Source organism: Oryctolagus cuniculus, chromosome 8 (genome assembly GCF_051225735.1).
Source record: "Oryctolagus cuniculus isolate XC-2025 breed Fujian yellow rabbit chromosome 8, ASM5122573v1, whole genome shotgun sequence".
NCBI classification, from domain to species: domain Eukaryota; kingdom Metazoa; phylum Chordata; class Mammalia; order Lagomorpha; family Leporidae; genus Oryctolagus; species Oryctolagus cuniculus.
Genome location: NC_142874.1, coordinates 125,867,544 through 125,894,718, shown reverse-complemented (window position 1 = coordinate 125,894,718; position 27,175 = coordinate 125,867,544). Strand labels below are relative to the sequence as shown.

Here is a 27,175-nt window from a genome sequence, read left to right as displayed (position 1 = left end):
AGAGCTGGAATGCAGGAACATTCATCAGAAATGCAGCAGCAGGGTCTTGAGTTGGCATCCAAAATGGGATGAAGTCATCCCAAGTGCCAGCCTAAACTACCACATCATAAAAATCTGCCCCCTGCATTTTGCATATTAGTGACTTGATTACAAGTTCAAAATTTAACAAAAGAAAGTATCCAGTGCTTATTTATTTTCTAGGCATAATCATCATAATGGTTTTCATTGATAACCATTGCTAAAAATAATTTTTTAGAAGAATGCTGTAAAAATCTTTCCTAGGTTTTAAAGATGGTAAATAAACTTCTCTTCCATCTTGCTACTTAAATATATCATTTGTCAGGCAAAAACTTTGCGCTCAACTTGTGTCATTTTTTTCTCTCTTTGCTTTTAAATTATGTGTACTGGTTCAGAAAGCTCTAGTTAACACTCTAAAGGTATGATGTGGAGACATATTGCCATTGAAACTGCTGTAAACCTTGATGTACATATTTGGATTTTCATTCATTCCATTCTATGCATTGTGAGGAAAGACTATATAAAAACATAACATGAACTTCTGGTTTCTCTATCCATTAAATCAGTTGAAAGAATCTGACTTTACAAGATAAGGTAAGAAATGGTAGTTCTTACTGAAGGAGGGAGAAACTTAGCAATTTCCAAAGATAATAGATGGAACTTGTTGGGCCTGAGCTACCAATCAAATCTAAAGGGAGCTAGTCTCCACTTTTATTTTCTTACTTACTATCTAGGTTGACATTATCTTTAAATAAAGGGAAAATTGTCATTCAAGTACATTCAGAACCTCATGTGGAAAGTGTCTTCCTTCTTTATAAGCAAATGTTTGATGATATTGAAGAAATTTAGATGAGACAATCCACTCCATTTTTTAAAACTAAACAAAAGATTACATGATGAGATGTTTTGTATTTCATGAAAAATGTTAAACAGTAAACTTCTTGTAGGTAAAAATGTTACGAAACACACACTAAGAAATCATCAAAGTTAGCTTGTCTTCCATCTGAAATAAATCATGAGTTGTATCCTTAAAGGTAAACCAAGTTTTCATTCTACTCTTTGCTCAAGAAAACTCAATCCTGCTAAATTGCAATACGGCATTGTTAAAGCCACCTTTCCAAATTGTTTTTAACAAATTTTCCATTTACATGAATTTGAATAGTCCCTTTTGGGTTAAGCTTCTTTCTTTCTTGCATTATTTTTTAAATCAGAGTCACTTTATTCCTGAATGATATTGAAGTCAATTTATACTTGAGTCCTTCAACCACGAGAATGATCTAGATAACTGTTTTATGATGTATATCAGAGATCCAGCTCTAGCTTCTTATGGCAAGGATACATATATTTTTACTTGATTGTGTTATATTCAAGTGAATGATGTTTATGAAAATGGAAAATGAACATCAAGAATCTTCTAAAACTAACAGACTGAATTCCCATGAGATTCATTTTTTCAGTTATTATAATAAATATAATGTTTAACATTAGGATAAAATTATCTGAGGATATATGAAATTATAATTGTGAGTTCTCTAATGTTTAGACAAGAAGACAGTTCAACAATCTTGACATCCTTAGTGGTTGAATTAATGGCATCATCTCATGTATCAGGGATGCTAGCCCTAGGTTTGAAAGAGCGCTAATCTCGCTTTTTCTTCTTTCCTGTCATAAGAATATTTTGATAAACAAGCAACCAACATTTTATAACAAGGTAAGTAGTGATTGTCAGACAAGCCAGCAGGAACCCAATCACATCCAAGGAGTGATACTGGAACCAGGTGAGATCATGGGCTGCAACCCGAAGGTGTTTGGCTCCTTTGTGGCGCATGACAAACTCAATCCAGAATATTGCTTGATCCAGGGGCTTCATGGGCTGATCATGGTGAATTCTTGATAACGTCATGGCTTTCTCTTTATAGCTGAAGGAAAATTAATCAACATGAGCTAATAGAATGATTAGGAAAGTAGATTCGCGAAATTTGTGGGTTAATAGTAAACAAGAATGTCAAGTAAAAGGGTAGGGAAAACAAATTTTCTTCAATAAACATTATAGGTGTCTGAGTTTATAGGTTCATTTCTTTTTTTGGATGTATGGGACTGTAAAATGTGTTGAAAGATGTTGGCAGAGTACAATATTTCTTACATTCAATCCAAGAAATTAGAATCACTTAGTTCTCAAATACAATAAAACTGACAAAAACCAAAAATAACAATAGCAGTAAAATAATTTCATGAGCAATATTTGAATAATTCTGTAAGCAATGGTTTGTAGACCTGAAGAACAGTGTTCCAATTAATATCAAAAATTATAAATCAAACTCAAATCCATAGCAAAACTCAGGTATATCTGGGCAAAATTAACAAGGAGTGCATATCAATCAGGATTTTGTATTGAACTTAGTCATTAGTGAGTACGTTATCAAATGATAAAGATTTGACAATGAATGACCTTGTTTGCAGCCATTTGCTCTTACTTTCCCTTTTCACAAATTTCTTGGTTCCTAGAATTTCATTGTTAAATGAAATTTACAGGTATAGTATCTTTCCTATCTTACTCTTGTAATTAATACTACATTCACCCTCAGAATAATTGAATTATTCTTTTAATAAAATAAGACAATAGTAAATGTTTTATATTATTCATATTTTTCTTCTTTTTAGGGTTGTGATTTGAGAGTTGGAGAGTTTCTTTTGTTAATTGTATTTGTTATGTAAGTTTCATGTATTTGATATATACAGATATAGGAACATAGTGAACATTGTGATACAGAAATTCTATTGGAGGGAAAAATCAGCAGCAGCCCACTGACTTTGAGCCAGCAGGGTGAATTGACAGGTGGCTGAGCACCCATGTAGGACTTTGATGCACCCCTAGCCTCCCAGCCTTTCACAGGCTCTGGAGCTCAAGTTGCCTGGGTGGGGCTAGATCAGGGAACAGCTGTCTCTCTGTTGACTGGACAGAATGGCAAGGCAGAGCAGAACATTTGTAACAAGTACCTATGGGAGCCTTGTTGGAACATTTCAGCTGGAATTGTGCTGAGTGAGGACTGTGGTGATCATTTTCGTGGTTCACGTGGTGATGTGGATGAGTGTTGAACCCATGGGGGACTAATATCAAGGCATTGCTTATGTTGGAGGTGAGGTGGTGAGGGAGTGATCACACTATCAGTGGTGACCATTTCCTGGCCTTCTATTAACAGGAGGAGATCTACCACACCCAACTTTGGCATTACCCTGGATACTCATCCCACACTTGAACACTGACCAGAACTCCCCAGCCACAACCAGCACATACCTCTTGGTATTCACTAAAAGTGCAGATATTCCACTAAGCCACGGAGACATGGTTTAAAGATAAAGGCGATCAGTGAGAACAACAACAACAACAACAACAAACCAAGTAACTCCACAAAATTCTAAAAATAAATGCAGAAATTCAAGAAGTAAGAATAAGGAAGACAACATGATCCCCCACCCAAAGGAACACATTACATTTCAATATTAGAATGTGAAGATAAAGAGATTGATGAATAACCTGAAAGGGAATTTAAAAGGTGAATCATAGGATTCTTGAAAACAATCAAAAGCAAATCCATAAATTAAAGAAAACCATACATTACATGAATGCATGCAAATGTTTCCCATGAAACTGACATTTTAAAGAGAATTAAAAATGAAATATTAGAATTGAAGCTATTCAGTAGATCAAATAAAAAATGTTGTGGAAAGCCTTAACAACAGACTTGATGAGGCAGAAGAAAGAATATCACAGCGAGAAGACAAATCTTTGGAAATCTTTCAGTCAGACCAAAAACAAAAAACTAAACAAGAAAAAATTGGAAACTTAAAAGCAGTGTTGAAGATTTAGGGGATGCTACCAAATAACCCAACATACAGGTCTGTGGAAAGAATGGAGGAGAAGACCTGTTTAGTAGAATAATTACAGAAACCTTCCCCAATTTGGAGAAAGAAAGGGATGTCAAGGTACACAAGGCACATAGAACTCCTAATAGACATGACCAGAAAAGATCTTCACCACAACACATTGTAGTCAAAATTTCAACAGTAAAACATAAAGAAAGGATTCTAAAATGTACAAGAGAGAAATGCTAAATTACTATCAGAGGATTCCTAATTAGACACAGCTGACTCTCATCAGTCCCTCTATAGGCCAGAAGAGAATGGAAAGACATAGTCCAAGTATTAAGAGAAAAAAATGTCAACCCAGAATACTGTACCTGAAAATGTCTCATTTATGAATAAAGGTGAAACAAAGACCTTCCATAGCAAACAGAAATTGAAAGTTTGTCACCACTTGTAAACCCTTACAAAAATGCTTAAGCATTTGCTACACAAGAATACACAAAAGGATAGCCATCATTAAGAAAGACAGTGAAGGCAAAAAATGAAGCAGTGGAAGTACAAAAAAAAAAAAATCCAAAGTAAATAATAGACATATTTATGGAAAAAGGGCAGGGTCAATAGTCACCTTGTTGAAGGAAATCTCCAGTTAAAAGATACAGACTGGATGAATGGATTAAAAAACAGGACCCATCTATTTGCTTTCTACAAGAAACACATCTCACCAAACAAGATATATGCAGACTTAAAATGAAAATGTGAAAAAAGGTATTCTATGAGCAGAAAGCAAGAAAGGGCAGGTATGCAAATCATAGTAACACACAAAATAGATTTTAACACAAAAACTGTTCAAAGAGACAAAAAAGACTCCATGTAATGATTAAGGGATCAATTCAACAGGAAGATATGAGTATAACAAATGTATATGCACCCAATTACAGGGCATCTGGCTATTTACAAGAAATGTTAATGGATCTAAAGGGAGACAGACTCACATACTATAGTAACGGGGGAATTTGGAATTCAACACCCCACTTTCATCAATACACTGATCAAATAGACAGAAAATAAACAAAGAAACAACATAGCTAATCATTACTATGGACCAAATGGACTTAACTGATATCTACAGAACTTTTCACCCCATTGTTGCACAACATTAATTCTTTACATCATTGCATGGAACTTTCTCTAGGATAGACCATATGCTAGGCCATAAAACAAGTCTCTCCAAATTCAAAATAATTGAAATCATACCATACATATTCTCTGACCACAATGGAAAGAAGCTGGAAAACAACAACTCAAGAATCTCTAGATCGTATGCAGACACATGGAGACTGAACAACATGCTTTTGAATGAATAGTGGGTTATAAAAGAAATCAAAATAGAAATAAAAAAAAACTTCTGGAAACAAATGAAGATGATAGTACATCATATCAAAGCTTACAGGATACAGCAAAATTATTGTTGAAGGAAATTTATTGCAATTGGTGAATACATGAAAGTTGGAAACTTACCAAATAAAAGCTATCAATGTATCTCAAGGATCTAGAAAAACAGAAAAAATAAAAAACAAATGCAAACTAGTAGGAGGAAATAAATAATTAAAATTAGAGAAAATAAAGAAAATTGAGCCAAGAAAACAAAAGATAAGCAAAATGAAGTGTTGGCTTTTTGAAAAGATAAACAAAACTGAAGCAGCATTAATGCAACTAACCAAAAAAAAGGGGGGAGATAGCCCATATAAATAAAATCAGAGATGATTCCTATACAATCCAATCTACTAAAATTGAGTCATATAGACATAGAAAACCTAAGGAGACCAATAACTAAGATGGGAATTCAGTCAGTAATAAACACGCTCCCAAGAAAACAAGCCCAGCATTGGGTGGTTTCACTGCTGAATTCTACAAGACATTTAAAGTACTAGTTCTAATTCTTTTTGAGCTATTCATAAACAATTGAAATGGGAGGAATTCTTCCAAACTCCTTGTACAAAGCCTACATCACCTTAATTCCTAAATAACAACAAAAAGATACAACAGAGAAAGAGAACTATAGACCAATATTCCTGATGAACAAAGATGCAAACATCCTAAACACAATACTAGCCAATTGAATTAAAAAACATATTAGAAAGATCATTACCTGACCAAGTAGGATTTATTCTTTGTATGCCTGGGTGGTTCAGGATTTGTAAAACAATAAATGTCATATATCACAAACAATATCCTAAACTTATAAAAAGTTCATGAACTTCAACAACAATTAAACAAATAATCCAGTTAAGAAATTGTTTGGACTTGAATAGAAATTTTTAAGAGAGAAAATCCAAATAGCCAATAGGCACTCTAAAAAAATGCTCAGGATCATTAGCCTTCGTGAAAATGCAAATCAAAACCACAATGCAGTTTCACTTCACTCCAGTAAGTATGGCTTTCATACTTGTTTAGCAAACAACAAATGATGCCCAGGATGTGGAGAAAAAAATACCCTAATCCACTGTTGTTAGGAATGTAAACTGGTGAAGACACTGTAGAAGACAGTATGGAGGGGCCGGTGATGTGGCATAGTGGGTTAAAACCCTGGTCTGAAGCGCCTGCATCCTATATGGGCACCGGTAGTACCAGCTGCTCCTCTTCTGATCCAACTCTCTGCTATGGCCTGGGAAAGCAGTAGAAGATGGCTCAAGCCCTTGGGCCCCTGCACCCATGTGCGAGGACTGGAGGAAGCTCCTGGCTCCCAGCTTTTGATTCACACAGCTCTGGCCATTGCTGCCAACTGGGAAGTGAGCCAGCAGATGGAAGACCTCTCTCTCTGTCTCTACCTCTCTCTGTAACTCTGTATTTCAAATAAATAAATATTTTAAAAATGACAATATGGAGATCCTTCAGAAAAATGCATATTGACCTACCATATATGATCAAGACATCCCATTCCAGGGAATTCATCTAAACCAAAAGAAATCAGCATATAAAAGAATTTTCTGTAATAACATGTTCATTGCAGCTGAATTCACAATAGCTAATATATTGAATCAACACAGATGGTCATCAACTGTTGAACAGGTAAAGAAATTATGATATATATACCCTGTGGAGTACTACTTAATAGTAAAAACATAAAATCCTTTCTTTTGCAACAAGATGTATGCAACTGTAAACCATTATACTTTGTGAAATAAGCCAGTCTCCAAAAGACAGATACCATATTTTCTGTGATCCATGGTAATTAATAGGTACCTAAAATGCAATGTATTGGAGTGAAATGGGCATTTTGAGTTTTGGTTATGGTTTATATCCCTTGCCTCTTCTATTGAAGAACAGTGTGGTTTTTTTTTCTTTTATACTATACTATTTTTAGAACTCCTTTATACTTAGCATAGGTTTAAATTTCAATCATGAGTTAAACTGAAAGTAGATCATTGTAAAAATTAAGAGTGGGGATGTGAGAGGGAGGAGAAAGAAGTGTTGGTGCATGGGCAGGAAGGAATATATGGTGGGAAATATAACTGTGTTCCTAAACCCGTATACATGAAATATATAAAACACGTATAAACTAAATAAAATTTTTTAAAAATCAACTCAAAATTACCAAGGATCTAAATTTACTACCCGATACCATCAAATTACTAAAGGTGAACATTGAGGAAACACTGCAAGACCTTGGCATAAGCAGAGTTCTTGGAAAAGGCCCCAGAAGCACAGGTAATCAAAACCAAAATAGGTGAATGGGATTACATCAAGCTGAGAAGCTCCTGTACTGCAAAGAAAGCAGTAAAATGAAGTGGCAACCAACAAAATGGAAGAAAAATTTTTAAACTATGCAATTGATAAAGGATTAACATCTAGAATCTAAAATGAGTTCAAGAAACTCAACAACAACAAAACAATCCAGTTAATAAATTGGCAAAGGATTTGCACAGGCATTCTTTAATAAAGGAAATCAAATAGTGAACATGAAAAAATGTTCAGAACCACCCACCAACAGGGAAATGAAAATCAAACCCCAATGTGGTTTAACCTTAATCTGGTTAAAATGACTCTCATAAAGAAATAAATGAACAATAAATTTTGGTGAGTATTGGGGAAAAAAGCATTCTAATGCATTGTTGGTGGAAATATAAACTACTACAGGCATTTCTGAAGACAGTATGGTGACACATCAGAAAGCTGAAAACAGTCATACCATATAACCCAGCAATCTCACTCCTGGGAATTTATCCAAGGGGAATGAAATCAGCATGTGAAGAAGTTATCTGTACCCCCTTGTTTATTATGGCTCAGTCTACACATCTAACATATGGAATCAACCCAGATGTCCATTAACTGGTGACAGGATAAAGGGATTATAGTAGATATACACTATGGAATACTACTCAGCTGTAAAAAATTTAAATCATCTTTCACAAGAAAACAGATGCAACTGGAAGCCATTATATTTTGTGAAATAAGCCAGCACCAAAGAAAAATATCATATGTTTTCCCTGGTCTGTGGTAGCTAGTAGAGTGCCTAAAAGGTGATGTATAGGAGTGAAACTGACATTTTGAGATCTGATAATTGTTTATAGCCCTTGTCTCAAGTGTGAGGAACAGTGTTTTTTCTTCATACAATTTGTTGAACACTTAGTGTAGTGCTAATCTTATAGGTATACAATAAACTGAAAGAGGTAGATCACTGTGAAATTAAGAAGGGGAAAAAGAAAGGGAAGAGAATGAATGGTAGGAGTGTGAGCAGGAGGAAGATTAGTGTGGGAACTATTATTGTGTAGTTAATCTGTATACATGAAATACATGAAATTTTTGTAACTTAAATAAAATGAAAGAGTTAATTGAAAGCCTGTTTTCAAAAATCAAAAGAGATAAAAATGCAATGTTGGAGTGAAATGTCATTATGTTGTTAAAACTCTATATATCAAATACATGAAATCACCTTTTTATAAATAAATAAATTCATTTTAAAAATAAAAATAATAAAAAAACTGACTTCCAACTATTTTGAAACCTAGTGGTCCATTGTACTATTATTAATGAGAAAATCCCAAACCAATGTTTTATTTTTATTTTTTTATTTTTTATTTTTTATTTTATTTTATTTTTTTATTTTTTATTATTATTTCCATTTAAAGTTATTATTTAATGAAAGAGAGAAAATTTAAACCAAACTATTGATATCAGGAATTCATGCTAATCAATTAACATATTAATGTATACTCAAATAATTTGAAGTGAATCTTCTTACTAATAATTTAACTATTGAACCAAAAAATTGCAACTTATCTACACCTGGTAAAGTATCTTTATTTTATAATATTCCTAATTAGACAATATTGATTTTCTTCCATCATTAACCCAAACTGTATTCAACTTAATGTTCATTGATAAAAATCACATAGCCATTGAGTGAAAACTTACCCATAAATACCACATAGAAAACGAAAAAAACAATACTCACGAAGGATCATTAATGACTGTCTTCAAGGCATTGAGGAAATCTGAACTTGACATTGTTTTCCAGTCCAATCTAATAGCTGCTCCCTTGGCCCTCATGTGGGCAAGGTTATCATGTTGGTCTGCAAACAAAGGAAGGCCCACCATTGGGATGCCATGATAGATCGCTTCAAACACTCCGTTGGCTCCACCATGAGTAATAAAAGCTTTGGTTTTTGGATGCCCTAGAATTGAGGGATTTCTTCAGTAAGATTATTAATGATAAATCTTAGTAGTTAAATGAGAAATGCAGACAAAATTTGATGTTCTAAAAGAGACTGTGTTGTCTAGACAGCAGAGTTTAATAGCTATGAAACTGTATTTAAATTACTTTGAGACCCAAAGGAAGAAGCACAGAAGTCCACCAAAGAGGTGAGTGAAAGCCATGTGGAATAGTATTGTTTGACGTGAGATCTGAACAATGAAAACAAGATTGAGAAGTGGTAACGGATAAAGGACATATTCTTGATTTAAAAAAAATCATCAAGTTCATTAGATTTTCTCTTAAAGCAATAGTGCATTCACTGACAATGCTATGTAAGGATTAGAACACAGCAGGGAGTCCATAGTGTTGCTGGAATCATGGAAAGAAAGATAACACTTCATCTTGAAATGCATTATCACTTCGTGATAAAGACTGAGTTTTTCACATAAAAACTGCATAGTAATGCATAATAATATGAAATTTTGAGTGACATTTTAAAACAACTAATAACAGAAAGAATAAATGTAATGGTTGAGTCATAAGCAAAGAACTCAGTCCAGGTCTACAATGTGGTTAACAGGAACCCAGGGATTTAGTCCATCACCAGCTACCTTCCGTAATGGACTTTAGCAGATTATTTGCAATCAGGGTCATTGACAACATGAACACAGGTACTTCAGTGTGGGATGTAGGTGTTCAAAGTGATATCTTAACTTATGCAAAATACTCTCCTACCAGGACATTATTCATAAATTTCTGTGTGAGGTAACTTAACAAGAAATAGAAGTATTGGAAGTGAACAATTTGGCTCTGCATAACATAATGTCATAGTTCCGTTTCATTTTATTTCACTTGGAATTGAAAATAAGTATGCAGGTATTTGGCTTGCCTTCTGAATTTTTTTTTCTATAATAAGTGGTAGTTTTCCATTGAACTGCATTCGTCTTGATTAGTGTTCCTCGTGTTTTCAGCATTTGTTCTCCAGAGGCTTACCAAGAAGGTCATTCTGGGGGATCCATTTATAAAGCTGTGTATTTGTTCCTAAGTTATCTGGTTTCTTGCCATCAAATTTCCAAAGAACCTAGGTAATGAAAAAAACTATTTCATGAATTGAATTTCAAATAAGAGCATGTTAGAATTCTAAAGAGGCTGACAGAACACCTACTTAAATCCCTTCCATAGGAAAGATAAGAAAGGAAGACCAGAGAGATTAAGTAATGAGAACTTTTAAATGATGGAAGTAAGTAGAATATTAACGTGTTCTGTATATTTTTACACCTAACTAGGCATGAAACATAATCGTTATGTTGCAACTACAGTATCTTAGAAAATTGAGGTGATGAATTACAAGTTCAATTATTTTAAGAAATTATTAGGTGATCATAATTATAGTACAAAGATTAGCATATTATCAGGGATGTATGTTTAAAATGTATGAATTATTATGTTAGACTCATCTTCCAAGTGTACTTTGATCCATTTCACTAGCAATCATTGAAGTGATAGTATATTTGTATCTGGTGTTCCATGACAAACTTCATTGTAGTCCTACAAGTTTTAATTTCCTGAAAGTACATCCATTAAATAAACTATGTGTTAGAAATGAATTAATTATTCTTAGAACTACAGCAGACTTCTAAATAATCACTAATTTGGAAAAGTTTTAAGTGACTTAAAAATGGATATTTATTTATTATTTAGAAGGCCGGGATAGAGGGAGAGAGTGAGACTGATGAGACAGATTGTTCACCCCAAAACATGAAAAAGTTGGGACTATGCCAGGCAGAAGTCAGGAACTCCAAATGTGTCAGAATTTGGGCAGGGGCTAGGGCCCATACTTGGCTATTACCTACTGATAATTAAAAGCAGGAAATAGTAACAGATACAGGATACAAGCTGTAATAGCAGATACAGGATACAAGCTCTGTGATGTAAGATAAAGGAATTCCAAGCTCGGGCTTAAGCTGCTGAGCCAAAACAGTCACTCCTGAAGTGAATTTTTGAAATGAATCCAAAGTATTATCATTATATCCAGGATTGGAAACTCTTTCAATGTGGGAATAAGAGCCAGCTTGTAGTAGTAAGGTGTCTGAAAAAAAATTTAAAACTGTGCTGTTGCTAAATTTCACTCTACTGTTTACTCTTCCATAATGCATTACAAAGCATTGCTTCATGATTAATTTCTGCTACAATAAGACCATTTCCAAGCCCAGTACCAAAATAATGTACCGATTTTGGAATTTCTAAGCTATTCTCATTTCTGAAGTATAATCTGCAAGTTTTTAATTTCTGTTTTCTGTGTGAGTGTTAAAAGAAATTTTAGGCTCAGAGTAACAATTTACATAGGTGTTTACTTGAAACCTAAGTTAGACATAAACTAGGTATTGGCTCATAAATACCCAAAGGTCAAAATTATCTTGCATCTATTAGAAAATTAGCATATTTGAACATCACAGAAGGGGACATCTGAAACTCTTCCAATGCCAGACTTGCTACTGCTTGACTATTATATTGCCTTCTCCTTCCTCAGTCTGGAGGAGGAGTTGATCTAATGAACTAGGCCCCATATTCCTGTGGGGCCACATAATGTAACGTACTGGGTCTGAAATCAGACATGATCCCCTAAAATCTACACAAAAATGTGGCCCCTTAAAGTTCCCCAGAAGTGCTATCTGGGTGCCACATAAGCTACCGGAATTTGGGGTGCCATACGAATCCACCATGAGCTTATTAACAAGCCTGAGAGGGTTCTTGCCTAATATTTAGAAAAGAATTCCAAATACTGGCACAAATAAATGAGGCAGCATAGTACATTTTAAGCTTTTATTTAGTGAGAAAGATGCATAGGAGAGTGAGAGCTTTATTTAAGTGAGAGAGGTGAATAGGGGTTCACACTGAGCACCAGGAACCAGCCACGTGGAAGAGCATCTAGGTCTGTATCTGGGCCAGGAAGCCTAGGGCCCGTGGCTGGAAGGCCATGCGCCCTGGAGGTGCAGGTCTACAACAAGCCCGCCTCCTGGCAAGAGTTCAGGGAAGAAGAGAAGGCCGGACATACTGTCCCAGGCTTTTAACCTACTTTCAAAGAGGAGTGGTTAATTAACCTGATTGGCTGGTGGGCACCCAGGTCTAGCCAGGTAGGGGGATGTGGTCACACAGGGGCATGGCAAAGGCGTTGTCTTCCAGCTCAAAAATCTAATCAATTTTAGCCTGCATGCCTGCCTACTACAGGTCCACCTTTGGTGGAGGGCTCTTCTCCACCCTTTCCATTGTATCTTCCTGCTTGAGATGCTGCTGAGTTCCAGTTCTACAGGCCAAGCAGGTTTTTCTTTTTGTCTAAATCTTGACTGAGTTGAATCTTGATCTCAAGCTTGATGAGCACTTTTCATTTTTTGTTGAAATAGATACCTGAATAGCACATTGAATGGGCCTACTGCAAAATTAGAGGTAATCTAGAGCCAAGCATTGCATGGAAACCTCAAAATGCAGGTAGCACTTTAGACATTCTTCCTCAAAAATTTCTTCATGCTATTGTACTAGTGCAGTTTTATCAGCTACAATTTAATTCTTTTCTGATGACACATTTAGTGCATACAGTATCTAAACAATCCTGCAAAGTAGGAACCAATAACAGGGCAGAGTTTTGTGAATTTTGTTCTTCCAGTAATCTCATGATGATATGAAGCTTCACACTCTACCTGTGAAATCCATTTCTTTCTGATCAAATATTTATTTCAGTTATTTACAACAAGAAAACCTATGTGTTATTTTTCATCCATCATGCAGAGTTGTTTGTAAATTCATACCTGAAATAAATCCAAGTTTCATATCAGTTTACTTTCACACAGAGAGTTTCTGCAATCAATCCCTTTATAGAGTTAAACACTCATTCAGTGACTGCCCACCACTAGAACACATTTCTAACCTTTTGTGGAAGCTGGGCAAGGGTTGATGCGATCACATTGGCCCTCTCTTCTGTCAGGTTACTGATCATGGACCCCAGGGAAAACACCACAACTCCCTCTTCTCCAGAGCTCTGCACAAATTCTTCCATTTCCTGTGTAGAAAAATGTGCTCCATCACAAAAGAGCAGCATAACAACAACAATAAGGAAAGGATTGATGCAATCTACTAAGGAGAGAAAGTCAAATCTTACCACAAATTATAGTGGTGATCACTGTGGTAAAATAGATAGTTGAAAAAAAATGTCCATCTTACCCATTTCTAAGTATATAGATGTTTGTGTAAACTACAGTCACATCGCTGTGCTACCCTAGCCCCGATTTTTTTCTTGTAAACTGAAATTTCATGCCATTTTTACACTATATAATACATATGTAGGGAATGACATTCCTAATTAGTATTCCTTCTCTCATTCTACAAAATTTGATGTTATATTTTTGACTTCTTTGTTCATCTCATCCCAACTAAATTTTTATTATGATTGATTTAACATTATTTGAGATCCATTCATAAAAAAGATAATGTATGATATACACATATATGTTATTCAATCATTCCTTAAATTGAGTTTAAATTGTTTTCAATGCATTATTTTTATATATAACTGCCAAAAATATTGACATTACACATCTTAATTACTTTTTTTCTGCATAGTTTCTTGCTAAAATCATATGAAGCCAAAATTTATCAACATATTTACATCTCTTGATGCCATCTGTTACATTTCTTCTTTCTCTTATTAAAGAGGACAGAGATTCTCTGGACATTAGTTAGTCAATAGAAAAGCAAGTTCCTTGGGATAAGAAAGATATATTTAAGAAATAAGATACACTTCATGATATTTGATTTGTATTCAAATCTTGTCTGTGTAAATGAACGGCACAGTTATTATTGCTAATTAAGGCTACAGTGATACCTGTTTTCTGGTTTGCCTTATGCTCCTGCTTTCCCCCCTCCCACAAACACTGTCATTTTCCTTTCACACAATTCAGAATGAACATTCTTCTAATCAACGTATGGAAGAGTTCCAAGGATAGACCACGTTTTTATCCAGAAATCAACTCTTAGCAAATTAAGAATCAAATCATGCCATGTGTCTTCACAGACTGTAAAATAATAAACCTAGACAGCACCAAAAAAGGACAAAGAACACTCATAAATCCTGAAAATTAAGCTACATGATACTGAATGACCATTGGTCATTGAAGAAATTAAAACAAAAATCAAAAACTGTCTTAAAATAAATGAAAATGAAAACATACTCCATCAAAATGTGTGGGATACAGCAAAAGCAGTATTACAAGGGAAGTTTACAGCATTATGTCTCTCCTTTAAAAAATAAGAAATGTCTCAAATTAATGTCTCAAATTAATGATGCATTTTGAAGACCTAGCAAAACAAAAAGAAATCAAATTCCAAATCATCAGGAGGAGAGAAATAAGGATCAATGTAGAAATAAATTAAATTGAAAAAATTATAAAAAAATAAAAAAAAATCAAACATTTGGTTTTCTGTGAAGATAAAATATATAAGCCTCTAGCCAGACTAACAAAGAAAAACAGTGAAATAAGCAAAATTAGAAATGGAAAAAGAAACATTACAACTGACACCAAACAAATACAGAGGATCATAAGAAACCACTTTGAAGAACTCTATGCTAATAAACTGGAAAACCTTAGAGAGATGGATAAATTTTAAATTCCTATAACATATAACCTATCAGGATTAAATCAAGAAGATATAATCAGTACAAATAGACACATAACAAGTAATCAGATTGAAACAGTAATCAAAACTCTATCAAGGAAAAGTTTGAGACTCAAAGGCTATCCTACTGAATCTACAAATATTCAAAGAACAAGTAACCCAATACTCTTCAAACAATGGGACAAGATGGAATTCTGCCAGAGTTATTTTATGTGGCCAGCATTATTTCAATATGAAACCAAAGACATGACACAAAATGAAAACTACAGGCTTAAAAAAAATACATGAAAATATTCTCAACAAAATACTAGCAAATTGAATCAAAAACACATCAAAAAGATCCTGACCAAGTGGCATGTATCTCAGAAATGCAAGAGTGGTTCAACATTCACAAATCAATACACATCATAAATCACATCAATAGAATGAAGAAGAAAAACTATATGACCGTCTCAAGAGATGCAGAGAAAGCATTTGATAATCTTCAACACTTCATGATAAAAAAAAAAAAACAACATGGCAAATTAGATGCAGAAGGAACATTTCTCCAAATTATAAGGGCTATATATGACAAATCAACAGCCAATATCATAATGCATGGGGAAAGCTGAAAGTATTTCCCCTCAGATGTAGAACAAACAAAGATGTCCAATTTCAACTCTCTTATTCAACATACTACTGGAATTTTATGCAAGAGCAATTAGGGAACAGAAATAAATAAAGGGCATCAAAATTTGGAGAGAGGAAATGAAATTAGCCATTTTCAGACGGCATGATGTTGTAAGTGGGAAAACCTGAATGCTCCAACAAAAAGGTGTTAGAATTGATAAATCAATTCAGTAAGTTGCAGGTTACAAAATAAACATACAAAAATAATAGATTTTTATATGTTAATGATAAACTCACAGGAGAAAAATCAAGAAAGAAATTTCATTCACAATAGCCATGCAAACACAGAAAATGAAATATTTAGGAATGAACTTAACCAATGAAGTGAAATATCTCTATGATGATGGATATTTTCAAACATTGATGAAAGAAATCATTAAGGATACAAGAAATAGAATCATGTTCTTTGCTCATTGACCTGAAGAATTAATGTCATTAAAATGTTTATGCTATCTAAAGCAATCTACAGATTCAATGCAATCCCTATGAAAATATCAATGGCATTCTTTACAGAGAATAAACAATCTAAAATTCATATGGAATACTATAGACTTCACATAACCAAAGTGATCCTGAGCTAAACAAACAAACAAACAAGCCAGAGGCATCATAATTTCAAAACATACTACAAAGTTATAGTAATTAAACCAGCTTGGTACTGGCATAGAAAACAATACATAGATCAGTGGAACAGAATTGAGAGCCCAGAAATTAATCCTTGTACATACAGTCAATTGTTTTGTGACAAAAGTGCTAAGGCCATACAATGATGTCTTCAACAATTGGAGCTGGCAAAACTGAATCTAGAAGAATGAAATATATTCATACCTCTCAACATATTCAAAAATCCACTCAAGATGGATAAAAGACCTAAATTTAAGACGTGAGATTATGAGGTTACCAGAAAAATGTAGGGGAGACACTCCAAGATGTTGGTATAAAGGGCAATATTGGACAAACCCCCAAAGCACTGGCACAAAAGCAAAACTAAACAAATAGAACTATATCAAGATGGCAGAATAGGGAGGGAACTGACTGATAGTCCAGGAAAAGATAGTTTAATAAAAGTGGAGATAGTGTAGTCTCAGGGAATAGTTAGGGAAAAAACAGCAGAGGAAACTTCTGGAATTGGAGGGACACGGTGGATTTAAGTGGAGGGCAAGGGGACCCATGGCTTGGGACCCCAGCTGCCGAGAGTCTCCACAACAGCACTGGAAAGAGAGGTGAGATGAAACCGAAGTAGTCTGAGACACTGGCAGGAAAGCAGCAGGGAGAGTCTAGAGGGAATGAGGCTTGAAGCACCATAGGGGAAAGTACACCAGCCTAACTAGAGGAGAGAAAAAATAAAAGGGATGGTACGGACACAATTATCTCTCTCCACTCACATTACAAAGGTGTGCGAGACAATAGAGAAGGCGACATTTTGGACATATGTAACAGCTGCGGCAGCTTGGAGCTGTGCCCACCCTCAGCTGAACAGAAACACCTGACTGATGGGGAGTAATAACAGGAGACTAAGACCTAGTCATTGTGTGGAGCTTTTGAATCAGGACTGTGGAAAAAAAAAAAAAAAACTGAGGGTGTGTGGGAGAATTCACAGTATGGCTGAGACTTTGAGTAGTCTTGGGGGAGATGCCACAAGCTTGGGCATCCCTGGCTACCTGGTGAGAGATACTGCAGGGGAATCTAAGCCTACACTGAGGATTGCACAGATCATTTGTGTGATCCTTGGGACAGAGCAAATGAATATTATACCCACTGGGGCTAGCACTTAGGCACTGATCACCATCAAGGAGAAGAGCTCAGCTGAGCAGAATTACTTCCCTTCTGAACTAAAAAAAAAAGAGAGAGAGAGAGAGAGAAGATTTACCATGCCAAACCTGGGTGTGTCACCTTAGGCACACCGTTAACCTTGAAGAACTGAACAAGGCTCTCTGGCTACATCCACCATAAGCCTCTAGAGATTCACCAAAAGCAGACATTCCGCTTAATCTAGAGTCATAGTATAATGATAAAACTGCCATAGCAAAAAAATAAATAAAAAAAAGAAAAAAAAAAAAAAAAGAAACCAAAGGGTATCTCCACAATGCCAAACAACAAATGCAAAAACTGAGAAAACAAGAATACGGAAGACAACATGACACTCCGAAAAGAACATGACACTCCAATACAGGATTATATAGATGATGAGATAGAAGAAATGCAAGAAATGGTTCTCAAAAAATTTATGATAATAATATTTAGAAGTAATCAAAAACAAATGCATGAACTACTGAAATCCATGCAGGACATGACAGAAAACTTCTCTCGTGAAAATGAAATCTTAAGGAGGAATCAAAATGAAATTAGGAACTTAGTAGAATATGAAATTGAGATATTGAAGATAAATCAAAATTAAATGAAGAATTCAATAGAACAAATAAAAAACACATTTCAGATCCTTAAAAACAGAATCAATGGGCAGAAGAGAGAATATCAGACTTAGAAGAGAGAGCACAGGAAAGTATATAGTCAAACCAAAGAAAAGAGGAAATTAGAAATCTAAAAAATTTGTTAGGAATCTACAGGATAATATTAAAAAAAACAACATTTGGGTTCTAGGAGTTCTTGAAGGTATGGAGAGAGAGAGAGAAGTGATTAGAAGGCCTTTTTAGTGAGATACTAGCAGAAAACTTCCTCAGGTTTGGAGAAGGAAAGAGACATCCAAATACAGGAAGCACACAGAACTCCCAATAAACATGACTGGAAGAGATCCTTGCCACAACACATTGTAATCAAACTAACCACAGAGAAATATAAAGAAAAGATTCTAAAATATGCAAGAGAGAAATGCCAGATTACTTTCAGATGATCTCCAATCAGACTCACAGCAGACATCTCATTAGAACTCTACAGGCTAGGAGGGAATGGTGAGATATAGCACAAGTACTAAGAGAAAAAAAAAAACTGTCATCCAAGAATATTATATCCTGCAAAGCTCTCATTTGTGAATGAAGGTGAAATAAAGACCTTTCATAGAAAACAGAAATTGAAAGAATTTGTCACCACTCATCCAGCCCTGCAAAAGATGCTTAAAGATGTATTACAGATAGAATCACCAAAATGCAGTCATCATTATGAAAGAAGGTAAGGAAGAAAAGACCCAAATCAATAAAATCAGAGATGAAAAGGGGAATGTAACAACAGACATCACAGAAATACAAAGAGTCATCAGAAATTACTACCAAGAGTTGTATGCCAGCAAACAGGGAAATCTATCAGAAATGGATAGATTCCTGGACACATACAACCTACATAAATTGAACCAGGAAGACATAGAAAACCTAAACAGAGCCATAACCAAGCCAGAAATTAAATCAGTAATAAAGGCCCTCCCAACAAAGAAAAGCTCAGGGCCAGATGGATAAACTGCAGACTTCTACCAGACATTTAAAGAACTAACTCCAATTCTTCTCAAACTATTCAGAACAATTGTAAGAGAGGGAATCCTCCTAAATTCTTTCTGTGAAGCCAGCATCACCTTAATTCCTAAGCCGGAAAAAGATGCAGCAGAGAAAGAGAATTACAGACCAATTTCCCTGATGAACATAGACGCAAAAATCCTCAATAGGATGGCCCAATTGCTTGGGTGCCGGCACCCACGTGGAGACCAGGTGGAAGCACCTGGCTCCTAGCTTCGGATCGGCGTTATCTCCGGCAATAGAGGCCATTTGGGGGGTGAACCAATGGAAGGAAGACCTTTATCTCTGTCTTTCTCTCTCACTGTCTAATTCTACCTGTCAAATAAATTTTAAAAAAATCTTCAATAAAATTCTGGCCAATAGAATGCAACAACACATCAGAAAGATCATCCACCCAGACCAAGTAGGATTTATCCATTGTATGCAGGGTTGATTTAATGTTCGCAAATCAATCAATGTGATGCACCACATTAACAAACTGCAGAAGAAAAACCATATGATTATCTCAATAGATGCAGAGAAAGCATTTGTTATAATACAACACCCTTTCATGATGAAAACGCTAAGCAAATAGGGTATAGTAGGAACATTCCTCAATACAATCAAAGCAATTTATGAAAAACCCATGACCAGCATCCTATTGAGTGGGGGAAAGTTGGAAGCATTTCCCCAGGGATCTGGTACCAGACAGGGATGCCCACTCTCACCATTATTATTCAATATAATACTGGAAGTTTTAGCTAGAGCCATAAGGCAAGAAAAAGAAATTAAAGGGATACAAATTGGGAAGGAAGAAGTCAAACTATCCCTATTTGCTGACGACATGATTCTGTATATAGGGAACTCAAAAGATTCCATGAAGAGACTATTGGAACTCATAAAAGAATTTGGTAAAGTTATAGGATATAAAATCAACACACAAAAATCAATAGCCTTCATATATACAGACAATGCTACAGCTGATAAACAACTTCTAAGATCAATCCCATTCACAACAGAAACAAAAAAATTAAGTACTCTGGGATAACGTTAATGAAGGGTGTCAAAGATCTCTACAATGAAAATTACAGAGCATTAAAGAAAGAAACAGAAGACACAAAAAAAGTGGGAACATCTTCCATGCACATGGATTAGAAGAATCAACATCTTCAAAATGTCCATACTACCAAAAGCAATTTATAGACTCAATGCAATGCCAATCAAAATATCAACAACATTCTCAGATATAGAAAAAAATGATGCTAAAATTCATGTGGAAACACAAGAGACTTTGAAAAGCTAAAGCAATCTTAAACAAGAAAAACAAAGCTGAAAGCATTACAATACCAGATTTCATGACATACTGCAGAAGAATTGTAATCAAAACAGCTGGCTACAGGCAGAAAAACAGATGTGTAGACCAATGGAGCAGATAAAAATCCAAGAAGCTAATCCACACACCTACAACAAATTTATCTTTGACAAAGGAGCAAAAGTCAACTTCTGGAGCTAAGACAGTCTTGTCAGCAAATGGTGCTGGCAAAACTGGATCTCCACAGGTAGAAGTATGAAACAAGACCCCTACCTCATACCTTACACAAAAATGCACTCAAAATGGATCAGAGACTTAAACCTACAATGTGATAACATCAAATTACTGGAGAATATTGGGGAAGCACTGCAAGATATAGGCATAGGAAAAGACTTCTTGAAAAAACCCTAAAGCACAGGCAACCAAAGCCAAAATTAACAAGTGGGATTACATCAAACTGAGAAGCTTCTGCACTGCAAAAGAAATACTCAGAAAACTGAAGAGGCAACTGACAGAATGGGAGAACATGTTTGCAAACTATGCGACTGATAAAGGATTAACATCCAGAATCTACAAAGAACTCAAGTAACTCAACAACAAATAAACAATCCAATTAATATATGGGTAAAGGAATTGAGCAGACATTTTTCAAGAGAGGAAATTCAAATGGCCAATAGACACATGAAAAAATGCTCAGGACCCCTAGTCATCAGAGAAATGCAAATCAAAACCATAATGAGGTTTTACTTCACTCCTGTAAGAATGGCCCACATACAGAAATCAACAAACCACAAATGCTGGCAAGGATGTGGGGAGAAGGGTACCCTAATCCCTTGTGGTGGGAATACACTGGAACAGCCACCATGGAAGACAGTATGGAGATATCTCAGAAAGCTGAATATAGACCTACCATATGATTCAGCCATCCCACTCTTGGACATTTATCCAAAGGAAATGAAATCAACATACGAAAAAGTGATCTGTACTCCTACATTCTTTTCAGCTCAATTTGTAATTGCTAAGTTGTGGAATCAACCCAGATGTCCATCAACTGAAGACTGGCTTAAGAATTTATGGTATATATACACTATGGAATACTACACAGTGGTAAAAACGTGAAATCCTGTCATTTGCAACAAAATGGATGCAACTGATAACCTTTATACTTAGTGGAATAATCTAGTTGCAAAAGGACAAGAACTATATGGTCTCTCTGATCTGTGGAAACTAATAGAGTAACTAAAATATAATCTATAGGAGCAAAACTAACACTTTGAGATGACACGAGTTTAAATAGCTCTTGCCTTGACTGTCAGGGAACAATGATTTCCTTGCTTGCTTGCTTGTTTTTGTTCTTTCTTTTTTTTCCTTCATATTAATTGGTGAATTCTACCTGGTATAGGGTTAATCTTAAGGGTTAAAAATAAGTTAAAATTAATCTCTGTGAAAAACAAGTATGAGAAAGGAAGTGGGAGGATAAAAAAGGGGGGGGGGGAGAAGCATCTTGTTTCCAATTCTATATATATATATATTAAATACATGAAGTTGTATTCCCTAAAAATCAAAAAAATAAATAAAATTAAATTAAAAAATAATAATAACAATAGTAATTATTGATAGTAGATTACCAACCTGAGTGCTAGATTTTTATTTGTTTTTATCTTGCACATAATATTTACAGGGTACTCTGTGATAGTTTGGTACAAAACACATTATAAATGTTATAACCCAGGTAAATGTAACTATTTCATTCAGCTTTCATTATTCCTTTTTGGTGTAACCATTAAAAATTAGAAAAATACCTAGTGTTATGTCATTTTCCATAGTCAGGCCAGTGTATAATAGAACACCAAAATTTTTCACCCCATCTCACTATAATCTAATTGCAGTTTACTAAGCTTTACTCACATTTTCTACCCTGCTATTATCCCTAGCCTCTGACATCAACATTCTATGCCCAACCATCATGAGATGAACTTTGTTAGGTTATGAATATGAGTGAAATTTTGCAGTATATGTTTTTCTGTGCCTGGCTTATTTCTCTTTTAAAAAACATTTATTTTTATTTATTTGAAAGACAGAGTTATTGAGAGAGGTAGAATCAAAAAGGGAGAGAGAGGTATTCCATCCACTGTTTCACTCCCCAAATAACCACAACAGCCAAATCTGAGCTGATCTGAAGCCAGGAGCCAGGAGCTTCTTCCGGGTCTCCCACACTGGTGCAGGGGCCCAAGGACTTGGGCCATCTTCTGCAGCCTTCCTAGGCCACAGCAGAGAGCTGGATGAGAAGCAGAGCAGCCAGGACTCGAACCAATGCCCTTATGGGATTCCAGCGCTGAAGGAGGGGTTTTAATCTGCTGCACCACAGCGCCAGCACAGGCTTATTTCAATTAGTCTAAAAACTCAATATTCACTTATAGAATGGAAACAAACAAGATTTTATCCTTTCTATAGCTGATTAGTATTTGATTGTTTATATATGATACATTTTCTTTATCCATTCACCAATGGATGGACCAATATCACTGTTTCCACTTCTTGTTTTTGACTCTGGGATAGCTTCTGTGACCTTTCTAGGTAAAATTTTTTTTTTTGGACAGGAGAGTTAGGGAGAAAGAAAGATACAGAGAGAAAGGTCTTCCTTCCGCTGGTTCACCCCTCAAATGGTTGCCACAGCCGACGCGGTGCGCCGATCTGAAACCAGGAGCCAAATGCCTACTCCTGGTATCCTATGCTGGTGCAGGGCCCAAGCACCTGGGCCATCCTCCACTGCCTTCCTGGGCCACAGCAGAGAGCTGGACTGGGAGCAAACAGGACAGAACCGGCACCCCAACCGGACTAGAAATCGGAGTACTTGTGCCGCAGGTGGAGGATTAGCCTAGTGAGCCATGACGCCGGCCCCTCTAGGTAAATTTTAACAATGAGGTTTTTCCTTTCAAAGAACATTCACACTGCTTTTTACTGTCTGTGTTTCCAAAGAAAATGTAAGGTATTAGGGAGAGCACAAAGTATGCCTACATTTTTTCTCTACACATCCAGCACTTGCCTCTCTTGTGTCCTAATCTCTATATGAATATACAACAAATTAAAAACCAATATTTTCTTATGTGATGAATAAAGAAGACCTTGATACAACTGACTCTATTCTCAAAGTCTATTAGATATTCTGTTTTTCTATGATAATGAAATCTGCATACATATGATGGTATAGAAATGTACAAAATGATTTTAAAAAATTCATAGAAATGTTAATTGTGTTCTAGTTCAAAAATGCCTAGTACTTTGTGAAATCCTCTCATTCCATGATCTCTTCCTATGAAAAAGATGCCTAAATGAAGAACGCAGAGTCATTCCCACTACAAATTGTGAATGAAAAAGGAAAGCAAACAGGAATATATTTACCTTGGGCAGAGGTTGTGCAGGTTTGCAGTGAAGCCCTCCAACAAAATAAGAGTTTGGCAGTAGTGGGCGAGGAAACTCCAAATCCCAGTAGCTCCGAATGAGCCATATTTCAGCTTTCCCCACTAGCTCAGAGAATGTAACAGGTCTTCCTGAATGGAATAAAATGAGGAAAAGGTAGGGTAACAAGAGAATTGTTACATGAAGTATACCACATAACTAAATGTAATGATGTGGTCATTGATGTATAAATAATCTGTGCATTGATAAAACTAATGTTTATGTAATACAACATTTGTATATAAATATACTATGCATTGTTTGCATATTAGATATATGCAAATGAAATGCCTTTAATATTAATTCAGTATAGTCATAATCCTGGTTATCAAAATAGGGCATTATAAAATAAAATGTGCATTTTTTCCTCTTCAAGGTTATGAGAGTTGCATTTTTTAAATAAGAACACTATTTTTTCCATACTTCTTCTTGAACTCTTAGTATAGAGTTAATCTCATGTGTACAAAGTTAATTAAAAATAGATCTTATTAAAAAATAAAGAATGTGGATTGGAGATGTAGGAAGAAGTGTGAGAATACCAGTGGAAGGGCTGGTAGGGTGGAATTACTATGTTCCTAAAGTTGTATTTTTGAGTGCATGAAGTTTGTATACCTTAAATAAAAGGTTTCTGGGGAAAGAAAGAGAGAGAGAGAGAGAGAGAGAGAAAGAGAAAGAAAGAAAGAAAGAAAGAAAGAAAGAAAGAAAGAAAGAAAGAAAGAAAGAAAGAAAGAAAGAAAGAAAGAAAGAGAAAAAAGAAAGAAAGAAAGAGAAGCGAGGGAGGGAGGGAAAGGAGGGAGGGAGGGAGGGAGGGAGAGAAGGAAGGAAGGAAGAAAGAAAGGAACATTGTTGGCCTCCACATGTGTCATCTCCTTGCTAATTAGTTTAATAAGTTCATTTCTGTGGGCTGTCCTGGGAGGCCCATACTGTCGAGGTGGTGGGGCAACGACATTCTTTGACAAGAAACACTGGAGACAGTTTCAGTGAACATGTCTATTTATTAGCAATTAGGCATAAGCTTTTATAGGGAAGGCAAATGGGAATAGCTAGCTCAGGGTAGCAACACTAATTCCATAAGTTAAAGCCAGCACCACTATGCTTCTCCAATAGCTTGAAGGTAACATAGTCCACGTAGCCTTCCAGGTGGTCTTACAGGTCTGGGTCACATCCAGGAGCTTTTTATAGAGCTGACAATTACAAGGCCTATCAACAGGAAGCAGGGTGGGGGAAATATGTCTGGGGACCCTGCCTTGTGCCAGCAATCAGGTCATACTGGGTCTCAGTGTGTTGAGAATCCAAACAGGGTTTCTTCTGGAGGGCATGCTGTGCCATGTCCTCTTGACTCCCTGCATGGCTAGGCAGGCAGTCTTCCAGCCAGGAACAGGATCACCCACACATTTCTTCTGAATTCACTATGATTAAAATTTTTTTTCATACATATTTGCATTTAAACAAGACTTTAGGTATGACACAGATGATTTACAAGTACTGAAGGAATGTGTCAACACTACAAACCCCAATTTCCAGGTTTTCTTTCTCAAAAAACCTCTGTATCTCCAAAACATGAATGGCTCCTTAGGTAATATGGAATACGTATTTTAATTTTGATTGAATCACCAAATTTATGCAAGGAATGATTCTTTCCTCAAGGTTACATAGATAGTAGTCCTAGAAATGAATGTAACAAATCAATCCACATGTCTTCATTCATCAAAATATTAGAGAAGTGTTCCCTCACATTTTATAACATATGAGAATTGACTGTGATATTTGTTCTCAAACAATCTGTGTGTGTGTGTGTGTGTAAACTGTTGAAATCAGTGTAGAGTATAGAGTAGCTCTCAGATGTACAAAGTTAAATGAAATAGAATCTTAATAGAGAATGATACTAGGAAGGGGAGAGGGAGAAGGACGAGGAGGGATGGGAGGGTGAGTTTGGTGGGAAGAATAACTATATTCCTAAAGCTGTATATATGAAATTTGTATTTCTTAAAAGATAAATAAATAAATTAATGTTTAAAAAAGAATAGATGCTATATTGAAAATCAAATTGCTTAAGGAAATTTTTGGTGCTTTATTTGTAGCTGTGTGATTTCCTGAAATGACTCATCTAAGGAGCGAGACACTGGCTTCTAACTGACTCTGTAAGGTAAGCCTTTTCATAATATTTCTGGGATTACAAGAATTTCTTACATTAACATTTTGTTATTCTACCTATAAAAGGCTAACTCTCTTTATAGTACATTCAAACAAACTCTGCAACAAAGTCATAGGAAAGTTGAGAATTCACATAAACAACTAAAAATATGACTTACCTAGAACTTCACTGCAAAACTGATCCCACCTCTTCACATTCAACATTTGGAACCAAAAGTCAAAATAAAGCATCCATAGCATATTTTTTACCCTCTCCATGAATGTCATTTGCCCACTTAAATCTGACATAATAACAGGCACATAGGAAGGAGGAAATAGAAGTCCTCCACTATATTTTTCATAGGTGTAGCCAGGAGTGAAGCGTACACTGTACACAAGGGGTCTGTTCAGTAGCTCAGCCAGCAGCTCACCGCAGGGAGCAATTGGGTCTGCAAGAACAACATCAAACCTTGATTCTTGAAGCTTTGCCATGATTTTCTTGTTCAAAACCAAGTCCTTACAGATATTTTCATAATTATCAGAATATTCCATGAAAAACTTTTGCCATGTTTGAAAATATTCCCAAAGTGCATCTTTTGACACGTCATTTGTCAACTTATTAAGCCAATACATGAAAAATGCTTCCATTTCATCTTTAGTGGAAGTTGTAGGAAAAGTTTCAAATGTAATTCCTGATTCATCATTGCTATTAACTAAAATAGAAGCAGAAGATCTCAGAACAGTTACTGCATGACCTCGCTGGACAAGTGCATCCAGGATTGTCTTCATATTCATCCAGTGACTGAATTCCATAGGCCACACCAGCACCTTCCCACAACTCCCAGAGCTGAAGCAGCAACTCAGCTGCAGCAGCAGCAGCAGAATTGAAACATATTTCACAGACATCCTGGGGAAATG

The 27,175-nt window shown here is 35.6% G+C and overlaps 1 protein-coding gene across 1 annotated transcript; it reads right to left on the bottom strand.

Moving 5' to 3' along the window:
- Positions 1-398: 398 nt before the first annotated feature.
- Positions 399-27,175, bottom strand: UGT2B16 (UDP-glucuronosyltransferase 2B16). Its single transcript, NM_001171016.2, has 6 exons — positions 26,437-27,175; positions 24,068-24,216; positions 13,500-13,631; positions 10,571-10,658; positions 9,338-9,557; positions 399-1,937 (listed from the first exon to the last, which is right to left on the bottom strand). Exons 1-6 carry the CDS (start codon positions 27,161-27,163, stop codon positions 1,658-1,660), a joined length of 1,596 nt encoding a protein of 531 aa, NP_001164487.2. The 5' UTR covers positions 27,164-27,175; the 3' UTR covers positions 399-1,657.